At 40.1% G+C, this 19983-nt stretch overlaps 1 protein-coding gene across 9 annotated transcripts in view; it reads right to left on the bottom strand.

Annotated features, from left to right (window-relative positions):
- Positions 1-9586: 9586 nt before the first annotated feature.
- Positions 9587-19983, bottom strand: part of LOC129108409 (neuronal cell adhesion molecule-like) — a 76758-nt gene continuing 66361 nt past the window's right edge. For 5 of the 9 annotated variants that reach the window (XM_054620209.1, XM_054620211.1, XM_054620213.1 and 2 more), the window contains 7 exons: positions 19725-19901; positions 17915-17971; positions 17513-17632; positions 16172-16333; positions 15369-15500; positions 14576-14654; positions 9587-11686 (listed from right to left, as the gene is read on the bottom strand). In XM_054620209.1, coding sequence (XP_054476184.1) covers positions 11440-11686; positions 14576-14654; positions 15369-15500; positions 16172-16333; positions 17513-17632; positions 17915-17971; positions 19725-19901 — 974 coding nt within the window. In that variant the 3' untranslated portion in view covers positions 9587-11439. The remainder of the gene's footprint in view (positions 11687-14575; positions 14655-15368; positions 15501-16171; positions 16334-17512; positions 17633-17914; positions 17972-19724; positions 19902-19983) is intronic. The other 4 variants (XM_054620216.1, XM_054620217.1, XM_054620215.1 and 1 more) reach the window with 3 other exon arrangements.

The raw sequence follows: 19983 nt of genomic DNA, 5'->3' as shown, positions 1-19983 counted from the left end.
ATGATAACAAAACCATGAACTATCTGAAAGCTTTGTCACATGGATGCAGAGAGCAGTCCACAATGGGAGAATCAATGGTCGGTCGGTGCAAACTGTATTCAGACAGCCAGAGATGGCAGATGGGGACTGAGGGCCTTTCTCCTCCTCAGGCATGAACAGAGGAGAGGTCTGTCTCCAGGCAAACATAGAAGACGTCATGTCTCTGCCTCAATGGCGTACCATTAGTGGATCTCGCTATTGATCGCCGGTGCGTAAATTGCTGAGCAATCTAAAGGAAGCATCGAGACGAGAGCAATCACATGTTTTGTCAGCAGGACAGAGAGAAGCACTTGTATACGCAGTGAAGACAGTCGCAGCAATGAGGGTGTGTGTTTGTGTGTGTGTGTTTCTGCACACAAACGTTGGTGTGCATAGGATGCCTCGTGTTGCTATCTCCTCTCAGAGTGCATTCAATTTAACAATGACACAAGTCCACAGGACGAATTCCCGCCAGAGGACAAACTAGCCCTGTTGCTAGCAAATGCCAACGCTGCCAATCAGTTTAAAGTCTTCTCAAAAATCAAACACAAGATATTTTCTTCTTTTTAGCTAATGCTTTGAATCTTTGCCCAAGAATTTGTCGCCCTGGACTCAGAAGGACATCTGGAAACAAATCTAATCTTCTAAAACGAGTCTAAAATGACCTAATCTTACATGGCTAACATCCAAGGTTCTGCTTTGGGCACCAAAGTAATGCTGCTTGTATAGAGATATTAATTGAATTGGAAAAGCATTGTCTTTGTGTACATAGCAAAAAAACTATTCATGCATTTGACAAATTTGCAGTAAACATTTATACACCAGATGAATAAAAGCAATCTCTCTCACATTCATGCTCATGTTCAAAAGTTACATGCTGACTGAAGTGGAGATGGGGAGGCTGAAGGCAGCTCTATTTTCTGCCTCAGGTGAGGTTAGCCTGTCTGCCATAATACATGACAGATGTGTGTGACTGAAGATTCAAACCAAAGGAGAAGTAAGTGTACGGCTATGTTGAGTCATTCGACTGTGACACTAATGGAGGCTGAGGCTGTAGCCTTGAAATGCATCACAGAACAGCCACATCCTGCAGGGTAGTGTGTTACGTAAAAAGGTTCCCCATCGTGCAGGCTCCTCAAGCCATAGCCGCCTTACAGCCAATATGCTGGCAGGGAACAGCTCATTGCAAAATTCAAAATAGCTATATTCAGACATATTTCATAATGGAGCAAAGGGAGATAAAAAATGTAAGATGATGCCTTGCATGGAGTAGGTTAGCCTACTTCTGGGCAGAGTAAATTTGTTCACCTAGCATGAAGGAGGGGGACTGTCCTCAGGGTGTACACAGGACTGCACAGGATGCATTAGCAGCAGTCAAGCTTACAAGATTCATAAAGTGCTCTCCACCTGACAGGCGGCCACAGAATCCCTCTGACATTGTGTGTCACATTTATGGTTCTGATTCAATCAGAACAAATACACAGTGAGAAATGTCACACATGGCACCATCCGGCAAATAACGTTGAAATGAAAATTTGGCTCAAAAACATTTTAGGTGTACAGTGCCCAGGAGGAGAAGAAGGTCAGACATTTATCAATTGATCATCTGGAAAAAAGCAGTTTTATTCAAGATAAGCAAAAATTCTAACAAATTACAGGTGCGTGGACACAAGCCAAAGAGCAATTTTACAGGATTAAACTATTATTATCAACTAGTCCATAAACCAACATTAATATGTTAATCTAGGACCAGTAATCCAAGAGAGCAGGTGCAGGTTCAGCCAGATCTGCCCATCACAAAAGCAAAACAACTCGCTGTCTAGATCTAACAAAGAGGTCCATGAGATATCATAATTCCCTTTCAGTTCGTTGGTATTGATTACAATTAATCACAAGCTCATTAGACCACAATTGAAAGTTGTGGCCGCTTAAATCATACTCTGCTGTCTGCTGCAGGGAGCTGCACTAAACCAAGACATTAGTCAACACCATTATGAAACCATAAATTCCCTTCCATCGGAATCAAGCAATTATGTGATCATGTAAGCAAAAACTCTTGAGTTGCAGAGACTTGACCACTTATCTCTTATACACAGTGACCGGCATCAGTGCAGCGATTAACTGAGATCACAGGTTCAAAAACTGATGTCTGATCAATAAGATGATCACTAAGATGTAAAAAACAAAAACACAATGTAATATTTCAAAACTCACATTTGGGATTTTTATAATTCACTATGAGTCAGTGCATAGTTGCATGATTGATATGAGTCTACATCATCCTTTTTTATTATGTCATCAATAAGCCAACTATTATTATGAATAACTACTTATGAAGATCCCTTTATACATCTATCTAGCACTTCTATGAGTCCCTAAACATTACTTTCGCAACATGTATGGACGTTTTTCTCTCCACTGAAGCCTTCAGTCTGGTGAGCCAGGACGCGCCCATGACACCTTCTCCAGCACCTGACACGCTGGAAGAATAACCCTGCGATGGGCCATTACCGAGCACCACGGCTCAATCTGCCACCAACCAGTGCGCGTCGATGGATCGCATCCCTGACACCAGAACATGCGTTCAGATTAAAGTGTTAACAGTGCTTGGAAATCTTTTTGGCTGTAAGGCAGTTTGAATCATCGGTATGTGCGGCGCTATTAGGCTATGGCCTCTGGCGTGGTCTGCTGAATGCAATACTCATCCGTATTGCTTTTAAAAACACATGCATGTTGAAATATAAATCCTTACATCTGCTCTGTGCATCGGATATTATTTTGGAGGAAAGTGCATGCCAAGACGTGCAGCAGATCGTGTTACAGCATCATCCCGACCACGCCACGACATGTCAGATTTTTTTTTTTTTTGCACACACACACACACACACACAGTATGTCTGTGCAATCTGTCAATACGACACAAAAATACAAAAAAAAAATACACTTCCTTCCTACCCATGTCGTCTGGTTCTGCATTGCGCTCCATCCCCTCCGCGCATCCCACTCAGGCTGTTGTAAACAACACTGATTTTACCAGCTGTCAAAAAAAAAAAATGGAGAGAACCGGTCTTCTCTGATAATACTGTCAAACAAATCAGTTTTACTCTACATCTGCCCAGGTTGCTCCTGTGTCCTCTTACCTTCCGTAGCGTCCGTGTGTCCTTCAACGATGCTCAGCACCGCAGGAGCGGGGAGATGAAGCGGCGGAGCGGCGGTCCTGTCCCCGTGGATCGGATGGAGGGTTGTGACTGTCAGTTTGGGGGGCGCTAGACTTGCTTGTTCCGCGCAGTAGCGTTGGAGCAGAGGCTCCCACAGTGGTGTCCTCAGTGGGTTCCTCCTGAGCTCCTTCAAGGGATCCCCGGATGACCTGAGGAACATTTAAAGATACATTCTATAAACACTTTAGTTTATGACCTCTATAAATGTAATGAGGCCTCAGGATGTGATCCTATCCTGTGATCCTATCCTGCAAGTTCCAGTAACATTTAGGGATGTTTTACTTACAGATTGTGCAATAATAGTTAAAAAAAAGTTAAAAATAGTTAAAATAGTTGTTGTTTTTTTCTCTGTCTGTAAATATAATATTTCAGTTATTGTTGTTTTTTCTACTGTTTTTTTTTTTGTTTTTTTTATTGCTTATTTATAATACTTGTTTTATTTTTTTTTTATTTTTCATTTTTTATTTTTTATCTTGTCTTCTTCTACTATGTCTCTTGTGTGCACTTTACTCTACGCTGTTGTAAGCCTGCAAATTTCCCTAATAAAGACTAATAAAGGATTATCTTATTTTATCTTATCTTAGATTAAAGATACTTATTTTATACTCATTTATTTTAGATTAAGGCATTGTCTTAAAGTGCTAATCGTGTAATATAAATATCAGTTTTGGATAGCATTAGCTGACTCCCAATATCCCCCAAAGTGGAAGAATCGTCAAAAGGGTTGATAATTGGCACCATTGGTTTGAGGGGTTATTTCATGAAACAGCCCCCATGTAGATTCATAAGCGAAGGAAATGTTATTATTATTATTATTATATTGTCTTGAATGTGATGTCATTGAACTCTTAAATCGTGGTTTCGACCAATTCTTGAAAGCTGCCTGGATATTTTTTGCCATTGCCTTGGGGTAATGTTTAAGTTAGAATAATAAAACAAACAATAAAACATGGTAAAGTTACACCTTCAGTAGCAAACAGCTGCCCACAGACACCAGCAGGTAGCATTCATCAGTCTCCTCTTCAGCTCCTTTAGTTTCCACCGACTTCTGAGAAAATATCTGTGTCTTATGATGGAGGCATTGCTGTGTTCACTTTCCATTTGCTAACTGTAACTTTGTCTGCCGTTTGTTGTTGGGCAGGGAGCACAAAGGGAGTTCATCAGAGCTGTGTTGCTGCAAACGGCCCCTGATGGCAGTTGATGAAAAGAACTGCTGGAACTCAATCGTACATTAAATGTGCAGTCAGAAAATGGGAAGTTAATAGTGTGTGTGTGTGTGGGGGGGGAGCTTCATAGAACTGTAGATCAGGCTTTTTCAAATGTTTTGTTCAGTATTATTATGTTAAGTATCTGAAATGGTGACATATCTTCACCAAAGACATGGCTGAGTTGGTTTTGTTATTCCCTAAAAGACAGAATTGCAGTTAAAAAATCTGTTCCTGAATTTAGAGAAAAGTCCTATGTGCACATATATTAATGTTTCCATCATGTTATTAGTTCACAGAAATGAATAGCTGATTCACCATCTGTTATGTCACAAAACTGTGATGATTCATCCACTTCATCTGCTTCTCACTCCATTTCTTATTTCTTCCAGTTGTCGGGTTTTGCTACGCTCTCCAGTCTCTACCTGTCATTCCTCACCTGGCCACCAGTTTGTCCTCATACTGGTGTGTTCCCTGTACCAACTATCACCTGGCCGATCTCCTGCCTACACACCTGCTTCCAATTTGTAACCAGCCCCCATCAAGCATTCACTTTTCTATGTATTGTATACTGTATGTAGCCTTTACACTTTGCCTGTTTTTGTTGTGTTGTGTGATCTTTTGATGGTTTTTAGACCTGTATGCCATTTTACTCCATTTAGTTTGATCTGACTTCTTTACCCATCAACCTCTGGTACACTTAAGTCATAATTCTTGTCTTTGATGTAAAATATCACACAGTGTTTTGTTAAACCTGTCTTGTGCGCAGCTTGGAACCTCTGAAAATTGACAGTGAGGTTTGTGAATTATTGTGTGTCAAAATGTTTCTAAAAGCCTTTCAAAATGTATTTACCACTTAGTTAATTCCATTCCATTGTTTCTAGCAGCAGTTAAAGTTTCAGAGAAAATCATTTCAAAGCATGAGCAGATAGATCCGTTTGCATGAGCAGACACCACCAGGGGTAGATGAGAGAAGAGTGACACTGCAGCCTGCATGTCAACAGTCGCCTTGTTTTTTCATCTGACAGATATCAAAAGGGCACCTCTGCTAATTACAAAGCCTTAGCCTTGTGTCAGTCCAAACATGAGACCATCTCCATCCCTGGGGATTAGATTTAAATCTTGGATGTAAACACCACACAGCAAATAATAATCTTCCGTGGCGGCGGCCCATAAATAATGCAGGAATCCTTGAGAAAGAGCAGGGTAGAATTAATTGAGGGACTTAGCCGTCTTGGATGCATTTGGGAGAAAATATCAAAGAATAACTTCTTAATGTGACCACAAACTGACTTTACATGAAGGTTATAGCTCTGTCTTGTTTTGAGTGTTGCTTTGTTCCCTAAGGCTGTTGTTATTATTCAGAATTTCAGCAAAAAAACGTATTGTTTCCTTTGAGATGGGAACTGCTGTTAATATAAGAGAAAAAGACATTATCTTGAGCCGAGGGGGATGTATTAGAAAAAGATGTCGCTTCACAGAAAATAGCCAAGCCAGAGGGATTCAGTAACACAGGAAATTCATGATATCCAAACAGAGCAGTATAATCCAGGGCCCAAAAGGATATTATTTTGTGCGCGGGTTATCCAAGCATCGAGGTGTATTCAAGCCTCAGACAAACACTTTTGTTCCTCTTACAACATGGCAAAGCAAATAGAGACAGATCCTGTTGGTGAATAACACTGTTACAATGCCCGTCTCTGGGGTGGATAAGAGGAACAGCAAACACCCTGCTGTCTGGGGGAAAGAATAGGTGGCTGTCATCTATCTGCCTGGCAGAGGAGGAGGAGGAAGAGGAGGAGGGAGGGAGGGAGGGAGGGGTGAGGGTAAATATGATTTAGCCCCAATGATCTCCACAGGGGGCTCATGCAAAGGTAACCCCCACACACTCAGTCCAAATACACACGGGACATGGAGGGGGGTGCATGGGGAATAGGAATCAGGGCAGGGGAAGAGTTATAATCCGGCTGCTATCATGATAAAAAAAAGGGGGGGGGGGGGGTGATTGAGAGTATCAGATCGATGGAACAAAGCACTCCTACTTTATGTAGCATCCATCCAACAGCACTGCAATGATATCTGCCACCGCATCAGCTCACTCCCCTCCCCCTCATGAAAAACATCCTCCTTGAGTTGATAGAAACACTGGTGTAGAAAAGATACCGTTACACTTGGAAGGGGTGATTTTCCTTCCACAATTGGAGTTTTTCCAATTTCAGGCAAACCAAACCTACCATTCTGCCTCCAAACAGCTTGGTCTTGACAGATGTGTGTGCATAAGTGAGTGTGTGTGTGTGTGTGTGTGTGTGTGTGTGTGTGTGTGTGTGTGTGTGTGTGTGTGTGTGTGTGTGTGTGTGTGTGTGTGTGTGTGTGTGTGTGTGTGTGTGTGTGTGTGTTCGTGTTGGCAAACCATTCGTCAGCCATATGGAAATGTCACAGAGTAATCATAAACAATTATCCTCCCCGGCTCTCAGAGCATCAGGAAAGGGCGAATCACCATAAAGACACAAAGGCTCTGCCACTCACATCTAAGAAAACAGACGGCCCGAAGCTCCGCACACACTTATATATAAATATCAGAAGTTAAATGATGGTGTTTTTCTAATACCTGCCTTTGATGTCTTTTATTCTACAGGGTGTCTTATTGGGAAGCTTGTAGAAGCTGAAAGATCACGTCCTCCACTTGAGCGTCTTGGATGCAAATCATGCGCTTTAAAGCTCCCGGGTTTTATTGGAAACAGAACATCACCATGTAATGATCTTACTCCCCTATTGAAAGCAGACTGGAGGTAGACGTAAAAGCAGCTATAGATCAATTTAAACCAGGCTTTCTGCCCAGCAGTAAATCAAGGAGCCGGACACAGAGGAGGTGGGAACAGATAATGGATGTTATGGCAGACGCACAGCCGACCCTGAATGAAATCCACTGAGGATTGGATGAGGGACTGAGAGGATGGAGGGAGGGAGGGAGGGAGGGGGTGGTGTGTGGAGCGGCAAGAAAGAAGGGGTGGGTGGAGTTCAGGAGGGGAATGGGACAGCTGCTTGTTTGGTCCCAATCATCACCAATCGACGGACAAATAATGTGATTCTGTTGCCATGAAAATAAATAGCTAAGCCTCTTACAGGAAGCCTTTGTAATTGAGGAGTCGGGATGTCAAGAGAGGGTCAAACAAACAGGCTGAGGGCTTAAATGTATGAGGTAATTGAGTATATTGTGATTTAAATAGAGTTACTATTTTTTTTTAAATTGTTGTCCCCCTGAAATTGATTACCAGAAATAAAGTTTTTAAACAATTATATTGACAGTTCAAATCATTTGCCTTGCATAACATTTCATATTCTGTGGCGTAGTGGAGAGCAAGGTAGTTCTCCAATCAGAGGTTCGATACCCGGCTTCGGCAGTCGATGTGTCCTTGGACACTTAACCCCAAGTTGCTCCCGAAGGCTTGCCATCGGTGTGGACTGGATGTTGCATGAATGTTAGTTAGAGTCTGATGGTGGCATCTTGCATGGTAGCCTGTCATCAGTGTGTGAATGGGTGAATGATATGTAATACACTACTGATTGTAAGTCGCTTTGGATAAAAGCATCTGCTAAATGACTGTAATGTAATGTAATATTTAGTGTTCGAAAGCCTGTTGCTTATTCAGCCATCGGTGTAGTTGCGTCACATCACTAGGTGGCAGTAAAGTCAAGAGGGAAAAAAATCTGTCAAACAATTACAAATTGATGAATGTCTTCCTGCAGCTGAAGGTCATCAGGTCTTTGAGATCATTGCGGCTTGAGAGTGGGAGTCATTCGTTTTGGTTGAGATATTATGGACATTCTACCAACCAGCTGCTGTTTCACACTGATGCTCTCATCCTTCATAAAACTATTTTTGGCTTTCATTTTGGAAAAGTAAAAAAAAACAAAAAAAAAACATCAACACTAGTTCATTAATATGTGAAGCAGCAATCCATTTTCAAACACTGCCGTTATTAACTGCAAACAATCCTGTGAAATAATCCCCAAACAGCTTCACCTGGGAAAATGAATTAGAGTACCTGAATGAACAGAAGGCAAAGAGTCCTTGCCAGAGGGAGAGGAAATATTTCCAAGACACAATACCAGACATCCCCGCTTCCTTACACCATTGCAGTGTTATATTGCACCAGATGGCGAGCCGGTCTCTCGCTATTACCCTGACAATATGACTGTTATGGAAGTGGAAGTGCCAAAAAGATGGAGCCCAACTGTCGTGTTCCATAAGGCCTTTTCTATAGCAGCATCACACTAGGGAGACTGAGGTAGGTGTAGGCATCACAGCCCTCTGTACAGAGTAGTGTTACTGTTCTGTGCGTAGTTAAGGATGTAGGTTTAAGCCTGTGTTGTAGATGGTTGTGTGTGCATTTGTACCTTGGTCTTATTACTACTATTCCTGTGCATAATGTAGTTATGGAGGGATGAAATCCATCTTGTTCTTTCTATATCCCAGGCATTTGCAGCAGGAGATGGTATTGGTCCAATGCCAACTAACCCACACTGACAGTGGTGGAAAGTCATTTAGATTTATTTACTCCAGTACTGAACTCAAGCACAATTTTGAGGCACACCACTTAAGAATTTCAATTGTATGCTACTATGTGCTTTTATTTCACTTAAATTGTTGTCTCCCGGCCCTTTATTCATTTGACAAGTGTAATTACTTGGTACGTAATAGATTCTACGTAAAATATTTATAATAAACTAAAATACCATAACCATTGATTCCCAACCAACCAAAAAGGTAGTGTCTAGTTCGTGCTCCTTATCACCTTTTAGATATTTTTTAGATATATAGAGTTTTTTTAGCAGCTCCACTAAAGTCAGATTTCCCCTCCAAACTTCTCTTATGGTTTCAGTTCAATAATTGCTTAAGGCCCAAAGAAGTAAAACTCTCCATTATTTCATAAAAAGTAATAGCAGAAATTTGTTTTTCTGCTTATTTTTGTTGGGATTTCATTATGTAGCAAAAAACATGCATGGACTAAAAAACAGGGCTTTCATGACTCACTGAAATTCAAATGAGTCAGAACATCAATCATCTCAATGACATTTTTGAGTAAACAGTCTGAAAACTGAAATTAAAGCAGATAATTATTTATTCATTCATTATATTTCCAGTAGCTTGAATTTCATACTTGCACTAAAAGGAGAAACTTAAATAGAGACAAAGAAAAGCATCTGTTAGTACAAATCTGTTTCTTAAATACAAAACCATTTGCAATACTGTCAGAAAAAAAGCATCGTTTTGGCAGTATAGTGGGACTGCGTAGAACCAATACAAATCAGAGTAATATAATTCTGTGCATCAATTAATATTGTTGCTAAATACTACATGTTGTACAATATCAAAGTCATATAACTCGCTGACAAGCAAATCAGAAAACAATCAAAATTCAAATTTATATGCAATTTTTCTGTCCAGTTAGTTACAATACAATGTACACTGTGCACAGCAAAAAAAAAAAAAAAAGATATATATATTCTCTACAAGTACTCTATATTTAATACAGCCCTATCAACAAGTTAAACCATATCATGCACAATTCTGCCTCTTAGGCTGCCTTAAACGCTGCTTGTCCCTGTACAATCAATTAACGTATTTACAAATTCAACAAATATTCTACACGTCATTAAAAAGAAAAAACTTGATGCAAGTTAAGAGAAAATAAATCTTGATCCCGTCCAAAGGCCCACAAGTGTAGTTAGTACAAGTGAATAACTTTTGCCTAAAAGGAATTGAATAATGTGTAGTATTTCACGCACACGCACACCTACACACTCAGACATCCATACATTCATACACTGCAGAAATACAATCAGGTTCTGTACATAATGACTGCAGACTTTTGAAAATGCACCGGATGTGGTTTTAATGATGTTTTAGTCTGATCCAATTTAGGTGCGCTTAGCTTCTTGGAGGAATCAAAGCCAGCCCTGTGTCTCAAGGCATCGGGACATCTTTACAGAAAAAGATAACAGTATATGAATTACTCCTCCCTCCACAGAGTCCTCTTCTCAAGCTTATCTTATCCTTTCTTGGATGTGACTTCCACACTCCTACTACTGTCTCTGTTCCAGTCACTGAATTCTGGGAAGAGACTTCATAATTGAATCGTAGATTGCTTTGAAGAGAAAAAGGCACTACCTGCTGAAGGAGCACTTCAGGGATTCAGGGACCCATCGGCCTTCAGATCAAGCTCAATAAGAAGAGGTTACATGCGGGGGTCACGAGGTCACGTGACACGCCATGCAGCATTTCAGCTTCCTCCTTCATAGGTGCAGATGGATCATTCAACAGAGTGGTGACAGATGAGGACGTATCAATGCAGAGATCTCAAGCATGCTTTGTGCACTGCTCCCAATATTCAGTTTACAAATCGTTCACTTTATATATATACATATACATATACACTGTACATCTGCCTTGTGCACTGATGGGATTACATTATGGAATTACATAATTAAAAACAGATTCCAGTCCAAGCTTCTGTGTTGAAAAAAAAAACATTGAGTAATAGTCATATACTTTAGACACTGATTACTATTTGAACATAGTAGATAATATAATAACCAAAAACAAAATCAAAATATAGCTGAGACGAGCACTGCATAGTCCATAAGAAGTTTCCTGTAAGAACACTTCACTTGTTAATATCAAAGTGTTAATTTAAATATGGATTTGGGTCATATCAGGTGTTTTCAATGCATGCACTGTTAAAAATCAAATGCCTGGTTGAGCTTCTTCATTCCTAAATGCTGCATAAGGTATAATGAGCCACAGGTCTCCATAAAGACTTCAGAGCGGAAAACCAAAATGTCTTTGATGAGTTGTGTGTGTTTGTTCATGTGCGACACTGGGGATGGAGATGTGATCATAAAGCCATGCAGTGTTGGAACAGCCCTTTAAAGAGAGATGTGGGGGATTGAGCGGTCCGTGTAGCCTCTCAAACCGGTCTGTGAGGTCTGATTGGCTACACAAATGAGTTCAAGGAGTTCATGGCATTAATAGGGGACGGGGCCTCGGAGCTCTCGTGGCCCTCAGCAGTCTCCCTGCTGGCACTCTTCCCACTATACTGGCCGATAAACGAGCCATCCTCGTTGAACTGTCCGTCTCCTCCTTCCCCGTAGTCAACTAAACTGTCGTCACTGTCGTCTCTCTTAACTGTCCCATTAGACGGCGTGCGGCTCCCTTTTAACGGTTTATGGTCCTCATTGTCACTGAAGGAGAAAATAACATGCAGGTGTTACAGGTGAGATGGTGTGACAGATGCAACAAGGAGATTAGTGACTTTTTTAGATGGAGCACTGAACTGCTACTTTTACCAAAACATACTGTACAATTTGGTAATGGTAAAAGAAACGAACCAATAATATGGTTTGTTCTTTGAGCTCTTAACTTTTTAAAATTGTAAACTATGCACATGAATATGCAACAGTGAACCACTGCACAAGAAGAAACTTTGAATTTAGCTTGCTCCATGTCTAAAAAAACAGTAGCGATGAATGATTAGTTGGTTTCCATCAGGCAGAAGGGGAATAAAGCTCAAGCAGCCATACCCTGTTCAAATTCCCCCTGAAACCAAATATGAAGTGGTAAATGTATTGTTTGACAAAAAGCATTTCCCCCTCCCCCCGAGGCAGAGGTTGTGATGATAAACAGAAAAATCCAAGGCAATGATGTGAATAAAAATTTGGAAAAGCAAGGCTTCAGCCAAACATCCCCCCCGAAGCAAGCATGATAATAATCACAAATTGTGCAAAATGCATGAAAAATCTGCAAAGAAAGTTTTCTTTGGATAATAGATACATTCCACATACATGAGTTGAACATCAATGAGATAAGATCACAAAAGCCATCATAATGCTGAAATGCTTTTTTAAATTTAGATTAGATATTAATCAGTAGGAAAAGCCTTCTTTTTTTTTTTTTTTTTTTTTTTAGGGATTCACTTTCACAGTTAAGCCATTAATGACTTGAAAGACTTGTCCACGCAAAGTACATGATGAAGGCTTTATGACCCAATATTAAACTTGATGATAGTCGTGAAAGAACCTGGGATGCTTATACAGCGAGCACTTTTCTCCACAGTGACTGGACTGTCCACTGACCCTCCTCACATGCTAGATTTACAGAACAATGACCCGCGACCCACCGACACACCTTCATCACCCTTACCTTTCCTGAGACCTACACCCCTGGGATCAGATGAGGAGATCCAGCTGAGATCCCACACAACACAACAGTCACTCCTCACTATGCACTTTTAACAGGCACATATGCAATGTACACGTAGAGTCTGAACTCACAGTACACTCTCCTGCAGTCAAACAAGAACAGCTCAGTTGAGTGAAGTTCTGCCTTTATTGACATACTGTAGGGTTCCAGCTGAGCTAAATGAAACAGCATGGATAGAAAGTATACTCTCACAAAGGCACTATAATATTTATACACTTTGCCTTGTGATTTATTGTCTACTTTTTTCTTTGATTTATGTCCATTGGAGAGATTCCCCTGCCGTGTAAGTGGGTCTCTCTACATGAGTTTTAAAAGATAAATCTGATGATAACCTACATTTTTCTTGTTGTCAACAAATCCTGTGAAAAGACCAAAACCAACAATGATAAAATGCTATAAGACTCACATAAATGGTACTTATGTACCATGGTGCTGCATTATTGTCTAAAAACAATTAAAAACACATCAATGATCCAAACTAAGCGACATATTGCTTCATTACAATGAGCATCTATATATTTTTAATTCTGCCACTGAAAAAAGTTCCAAATAAATACACTATTTATTTTTGTTTGAGTAAGTTCCCAGCAGTTTTAGGAAATTCTTTGGCCTTTAAAAAATTAAAACATATCTTATAAGTTTACACTAGGAATATGGGCTTTAAGCAGAGCCACAAACAAGCTGGAGTAGTTTAAACGTTTTGTGAGCCACACTGATTTTGTGTATTTAAAGGATTTGTTGACAACAATAAAAATGCAGAATATCACAGCCTCATTATTTAAGAATTCATTACTATTAAATAATGGCTACTGACTGCATATAAACAGCATTTACCAGCTCTTGTACACTCAGTGATGATTGCTTCCCTCAAACATGCTGATTATTTAATATAAGATCCATATCCATCTCTGTACTGTTTATCTATATATGAACAATAATTCCATTCAACACATTATTGCCTAGAGCTAATTTTCATATATCAGATCTTTACACCATGCATGTCACATATCATATTTATATATATATTTATATATATTTATATATATGTATCGATTTGTATTCATCACAGCATAAAATTCATAGAACAGATTTATGTTTACATAATACAAAAAATTATATAAAATATAAAAGCAAGACCATTTTATAAATCGACTTTTAAAAAACAATTCAATAAAGCTAGCTATACAGAAGTAAAGTGCTTTGTTTTTCTTTATTCTGCGTGCGATTGGAGAAGCAGCCTAGACTGAGGATGCTAACAAGCACATCTGGATAACTGCTGTAAGTTAGAAGGAATGATCATTTCAGTTAGTTTCAATCCTATCAGGGTTGTGTATGTAAGTAGCAATACACTAGGCAAAGTGTTAATACTATATATACTGTACACAGGATGTTAATGAATAGCTTATAAGTTGGAATGGGATCGATGCTCAGGGTCAGTTTAGGATGTGGTGCAAATGACTAGCTTATAGTTTTGTTTTCCTGACAGTCTTCTGCAAAGATTATAAACACCTAAACCCAAGAATCCCTTGAACCTGAAGATTCCTGCTCCTCAAATGACACCACAATGTCATATCAAGCACACGCACAACAGAGTCCGACACAGGTGGCATCCAGGACGTCCCAGAACCCAGAAAAAAAATCTTGTGCTTCACGGTGGTAGAGGTTCTGATGACGGGCACTTCTTCTTTTTGTTTCAACGTTGATCCTGGGTCAGTTATTGGTCAGCTGTAAAGGTTGAGAGGAGGAAGGGAGTGCAGAGCTCCAGCCCAGCCCCAGAGAGCGGATCTAGGCTGAAAGCAGGGACGGGGCAGGGGTTGATGGGTAAAAAATGGGGCTCTGGGGGCTCCAGAGGCCGGAGCACTTTCTCTCACCTGTATTCCCCAAAAGTACAGTCATCGTCTTTCATTGGCTGGAACTCTGGGTCTGTGTGTGCATCCTCCTTCTCTTTGACTAGTGAGAGAAGAGGAAGAAATTTAGACAAACCAGCTTATAAGATTAGGCAAGAAACAATCACAAAGGTGTATGTGTAATATAAGTTGTTTTTGTTGTTGATAATTCCTCATTATTCAGACTGAATGTGACAAAAAGCTACATATTTCTCCATTTCTTGTTATAACCAGATATGTTTCTTGTGATTACTACACATCAAATTAACCAGTTAAAACCAAAAACATTTCTTACAATAACGTATGAATTTATCAGAAAACGTTCCTTATACTATTGAAAAACATATCTTAGAAAAAAATTCACGTTAATACATAATACATTGGTATGTTCAAGAGACTTTTATATGTTGTTTTAATGAGAAGGGTTTCCTGCGTTTAATGTGACAAGTCAGCATGTTGTTTTAATGAAAACGTGTTTTTTAACAAGATATATTGATTTTGTGTCGTAACAAGAAATTACATAATGAGAAATAAATGTCAAAATACCGTTAAATATGTTACAGTGTAAAAAATGCAGCAAGCTATTTATGATATTATTATGATAGTCATTGTGGCAGCCATAAACTGACACAAAGAGCTCTATAAAAAGACATCAATATTCCCAAAACCATTAAATCTAATCAGACAATTGTATTAAACCTAATTGAATGGTCGCAAAAAAGGCATGGGTGGGTTTATATATGAGTGTGTTAGTGGTGGTGTTTGTGCTGCTACTCACCAGGGTACTTTCCTCCCTTATTCCTCTGGATGAAGCAGATAATGAGGAGGATCAGGATGAGCAGAGCGATGGCACACATGAGGCCAATGAACCATCCCTGAGTGGCGATGTCCACCTGTCTGCTCGCCACAGCTGGCCAGAGGAGGAGAGGAGGACGTAAACATTTATGACTGGATGATCTTTTCCCAGTCGGACAGGGAAAATAGGAACATTCATCGTAGAAATCACGTGCAAAAAAACAAACGTCTTACAAGCCATTTTCTTAGTATGTATTTGTTAGAGAATTCAGTTCATGAGTGGATCATGATTGCTTATTGTTACAGAAAAGGACGACTTTCATGTCAGAGAAGCTAGAAATCTCCTAGATTAAGCTAATGGTGACACATTATCGAAAACCACATTAGTACACACAAATCAATTCGTCTCTCACAAGTGCACACACTGACAGTCACAGACACACACACACAGATAACACACAAACTGTACGTACGGAGGTTTACTGTTGGTGATATTAGGTGGGATATTATACCACTAAACATATATCGAACTTCTATATGAGGATTACCAAATCTACACGACTGACTTTAATTACTCATGGTGGTTAAATTAAACCACACAATCATGCACACTGTCTCTCTATGGCTACAGTACATGCCTGGCATACAGAGCCGCCACAACACATCTGTTAAACCATGCTTGACTGGATTATAACTACACAACGGCACAAGATACCACACGGTCCACACACGGCACAGTGCAAGGCCAGGCCATGGTGGAGGCGACCGCACGAGGAACTGCCTCACCTGGGACCGAGACCAACAGCTCCTTAGAGTGGTGGAGCGGCTGGTTGTGGTGATCTTTGGCCACCAAACGCACCCTATAGGAGAGGCCCCCCTTTAAGCCCTTCAGCATAACATTCTGAGTGCCGTTCACAGGCTCTTTCTGCCACTCCTCTTCACTTTCATCTGCAGGGGGGGACGTTCATGAAGAGAGGTACGTTTGAGAAGGCAAACACTTCATATGGGATCATGACATCATGGGATCACGGGATCTAAAAACACATCTACTTACATGGGATTAAACTGCAAGTAATTCTGTCTATATTATATCTAAACTGTTAATATTTATGGGATTATGGAGTTCTAAAACAGTTAAATCTATGAATTAATTATTGCCCTGAAAGTAAAACACACTGTAACTTAAGAAAACACATTTCACCAACAACAGGAAACATGACCATATAAAGAAATGCTGCAAGTTGCACAGGATGCAACAACAATGAGTTAGAAAAACAACAGAAGTTGCTAAGGAACCCTAAATATAGTCCTGAACACACCTGGATCTTGTTTTGTAACTCATTTCTGTTATTTCCTGTATGACTTGCAGTGTTTTGTGATTGTTTCCTGCATTTGATGATTTCTTCTGTATCTTTTTTTGTTATCTCATTGTGCAGCGTTTTTAGCCATGGTAGCCACATGGCTCACAGATGGAGATGTGTTGCTGAGCACATGTTGTCAAATTGGTGAAGATATTTTCTTTATTTAGCTTTTCTTTCTTTCTTTCTTTCTTCATTTCTTGAGTCCATTTGCATGTGTTTCTTAAGTGGCAGTGTGTCTTGGGGCCACCATAAATTGTACATGTGGTGATGAGCTAAATATGAAATGTGTTTGACTGATGATCACAAGATAATTTGTTTGATAACATCATTTTCTAAATTACTGGGAATCTATGATTATAATATTCCCCTAATTGAATCCATTAAACAGAAGGTGTGAGAGAGCCATACTACAACTACACAGTTTTTTTTATTCTGACTGCAGGTGGATAAAAACAATGGAGACTGCTTCAGTCAAAATCGGGTTGGCATAACAAGAAAGCTTGTGCTGCTTTTTATGATGTTTGTCTGCATAAGTTCCAACGAGACTGTTAAAGGGAGCTGCACGCAACTCTAATCAATAACAGACCAAGTTAATTAGAAATCCAATCACAGACAGCCTGGTTTATCACATCTGGGTCCACGTTGGCAGGGGCCACCGTCAACGTGGCTGCCAATATTTCTATTCACCTGCACATACCAATAATGGAGTAGGATTCTCTTGCCACCTATGTCTGGGACTGAAATAAAGGTGTGTTGCTTTGCTTACTGTTTTTCACTATGTACTCTACATAAAAGTTTTGCTCGGGGCCCCAGTATTCCCAACTGATCAGGGTCCCGTCCTCGCCAAACGAGGAGCTAACGTTCCCGAAAGGACTCACAGGCGGCGCTGAGCACACAAAAGAAGAGACAACCATCAAGATCGGTCTGTTGGTCAAAAGACAGTCCAATAACTGGCAAATAAATTGTTTTGATGTATTAAATCTAGAATCTGCAAATTCCACATCTGTGTGACTAGCAAAGGCTTCTTATCTTATCTTACCTCATAGCCTTAAACGATAGCAATTTAAAATGGGGACACTATGCCAGCAAACAAAATACTACACAAAGCTGATCATGTAACAAATGGGACATGTATAGTAGTGAACCAAGATCACAGCAGTATCTGTACCCTGGGGCGGACCGGGTGGAGGAGACCGTGCAATGGGATGAGGGGTTTGCGTGTTTCCTGTAAACAACATGGAGAGGCATGAAGACCACACCACACACACGAGACACACACAGAGACGCAAACACTGTCCACAGACACTGAAGTCATCAAACACAATGAACACAGATCATCGGCATGCCAAGCAAACGCTTGCCGTGCAGCGTCTAGCATCAATTGGCGGCCAGCGTGGAAGAACTTAGCCAGGGGTCAAAGTCGCCAAAGGCACAGTAGAAGAAAAAGAAAAAAAAAGAAAAGAGCAGAGACTCATCTAGTCTTATCACATGACATTAAAAAAGGCAAACGTCACATAGCATCTTTATCTCTGTGGCTTTGAACTTTACTCAGCTTTGAACTCAGCGGAGCAGTTTGGTGGGCTGCAGAGTTTGATAGCGACGAAGGGGAAATTGCTCAATGAGTGCATGCTTGCGGTGGGTTTTGAAGCTTTGGGCTGTATCTGTAAAAACATGCAGGAGTCTAGATACGAGCGGTACCTGCGCCCACATCTACGTCATGCTGTGATGTTAGAACTTGTAGAGAGAAAACAGGAAACAGAGAAACAACAGGACAGGGGTCACTATGGGAGGACCCCCCTCGCCATGTGAGTCACTGCATGTAACAGTAACGGTAACGACATTCATGTTGCTCATGCGGAGTCATATAAGAGACGATGTTTACAACAGCATGGGTCACCTTATGTAACAATGCAACTGGATCACACTCATGTTCCAATAGACGTGGATGAAGAGCTTATGTAAATCATGCTAATGGATGTAAAATGCTAAAAATAAAAGATAATGCTATGGAATAGTGTGCATCATACATGGTAGAATGACGAGGATTTCACATTCACAAAACGCAGGACAATGTTCTGAGTCATTATCAATTAATGTCTTGAGCATTATTTTAGTTCATTGATTAAGTGTTTAGTTTGTAAAATGTCAGAAAAACAGTACATAAATGCAGATAATAATTTTACACAGTTCGAGTTTGCACCTTCCAGTTACTTGTTTTGTCAGACCAGCAGTCTAAAACTTCAACATATTTAACTTACAATGATATAAAAACAGCAAATGTTTTGATTTGAGACGATGGCACAGCATATGTTTGCCGTTCTTGTATTAAAAAAAATCACAATCAAATTTGCTGTTGATGCATTCAAATGTAAACTTATCAATAAATTGACTTGTTTTTTTCTGTGCTACTTTACAGAAAACACAAAAACTAAATGCCATGATTCACAATTAACAGCGTCTCACTGTTTGGAGGAATGTTTTTCAATGCAAACCAACAATTTCTAACTTTGAGAAGACACACACAGCGTGGTGCAACCAGTGTGAGCTTCAATGGGACTCCATCCAAACTTTAAACATGTCGCACCACCTCCATGCTTTATTCTTCAAATGTTTTTTGGCTGCCCTGCCTTCATCAGGATGGTGTCTGAGGTTGATTCTGGTTTCCTCACTTATAAATCACATAAAAACTAAAAGATGACAAACTACATCACCATCATCTTTTTAAAAATATGTGCCTCCTGATGAAGGCGAGATAGTCAAAACATTTGGTGAATGAAATATGGTGTACAGAATAGAAGTGTTTTCACTTTGCATGGACTTCATACTTTGTGAATATGATCTGTTAATGAAAAGCATGTTTGGATCCTCTTACCTGAGTTTTGGAAATAATAATTAATGTCAATCAGCTTTCCAGTTGAAGAAAACATGAATACAATTAAGGTAATTTACTTTGAACAATCTGCATTTTTTTGACTTACCTTCATCTATGATGGTGACAGCTTCCTGAGAAATGGCCAGGCCTGCTCCACTGACTGTTTTCGCATTCAAATAAAACCTGTAGCGCGTGCTGTACTTGAGGTTGAGCAAAGTGACTGAGGTCTTATTGGCGGGCAGGGCCAGCTCCTCCACTGGGCCCAGCTCATTGGAGTTATTGACTACAGGAATGGAGGATTGGTAAAAAGAATAATGGGATGGAAGTTGGGAAGTAGTGAGATAAGTTGAATAGAAGTATGAGGA

This window comes from Anoplopoma fimbria, chromosome 19, assembly GCF_027596085.1.
Source record: "Anoplopoma fimbria isolate UVic2021 breed Golden Eagle Sablefish chromosome 19, Afim_UVic_2022, whole genome shotgun sequence".
NCBI classification, from domain to species: Eukaryota; Metazoa; Chordata; class Actinopteri; order Perciformes; family Anoplopomatidae; genus Anoplopoma; species Anoplopoma fimbria.
Note: the sequence above shows the minus strand (reverse complement) of the source record. Positions and strands in the feature narration are given on the sequence as shown.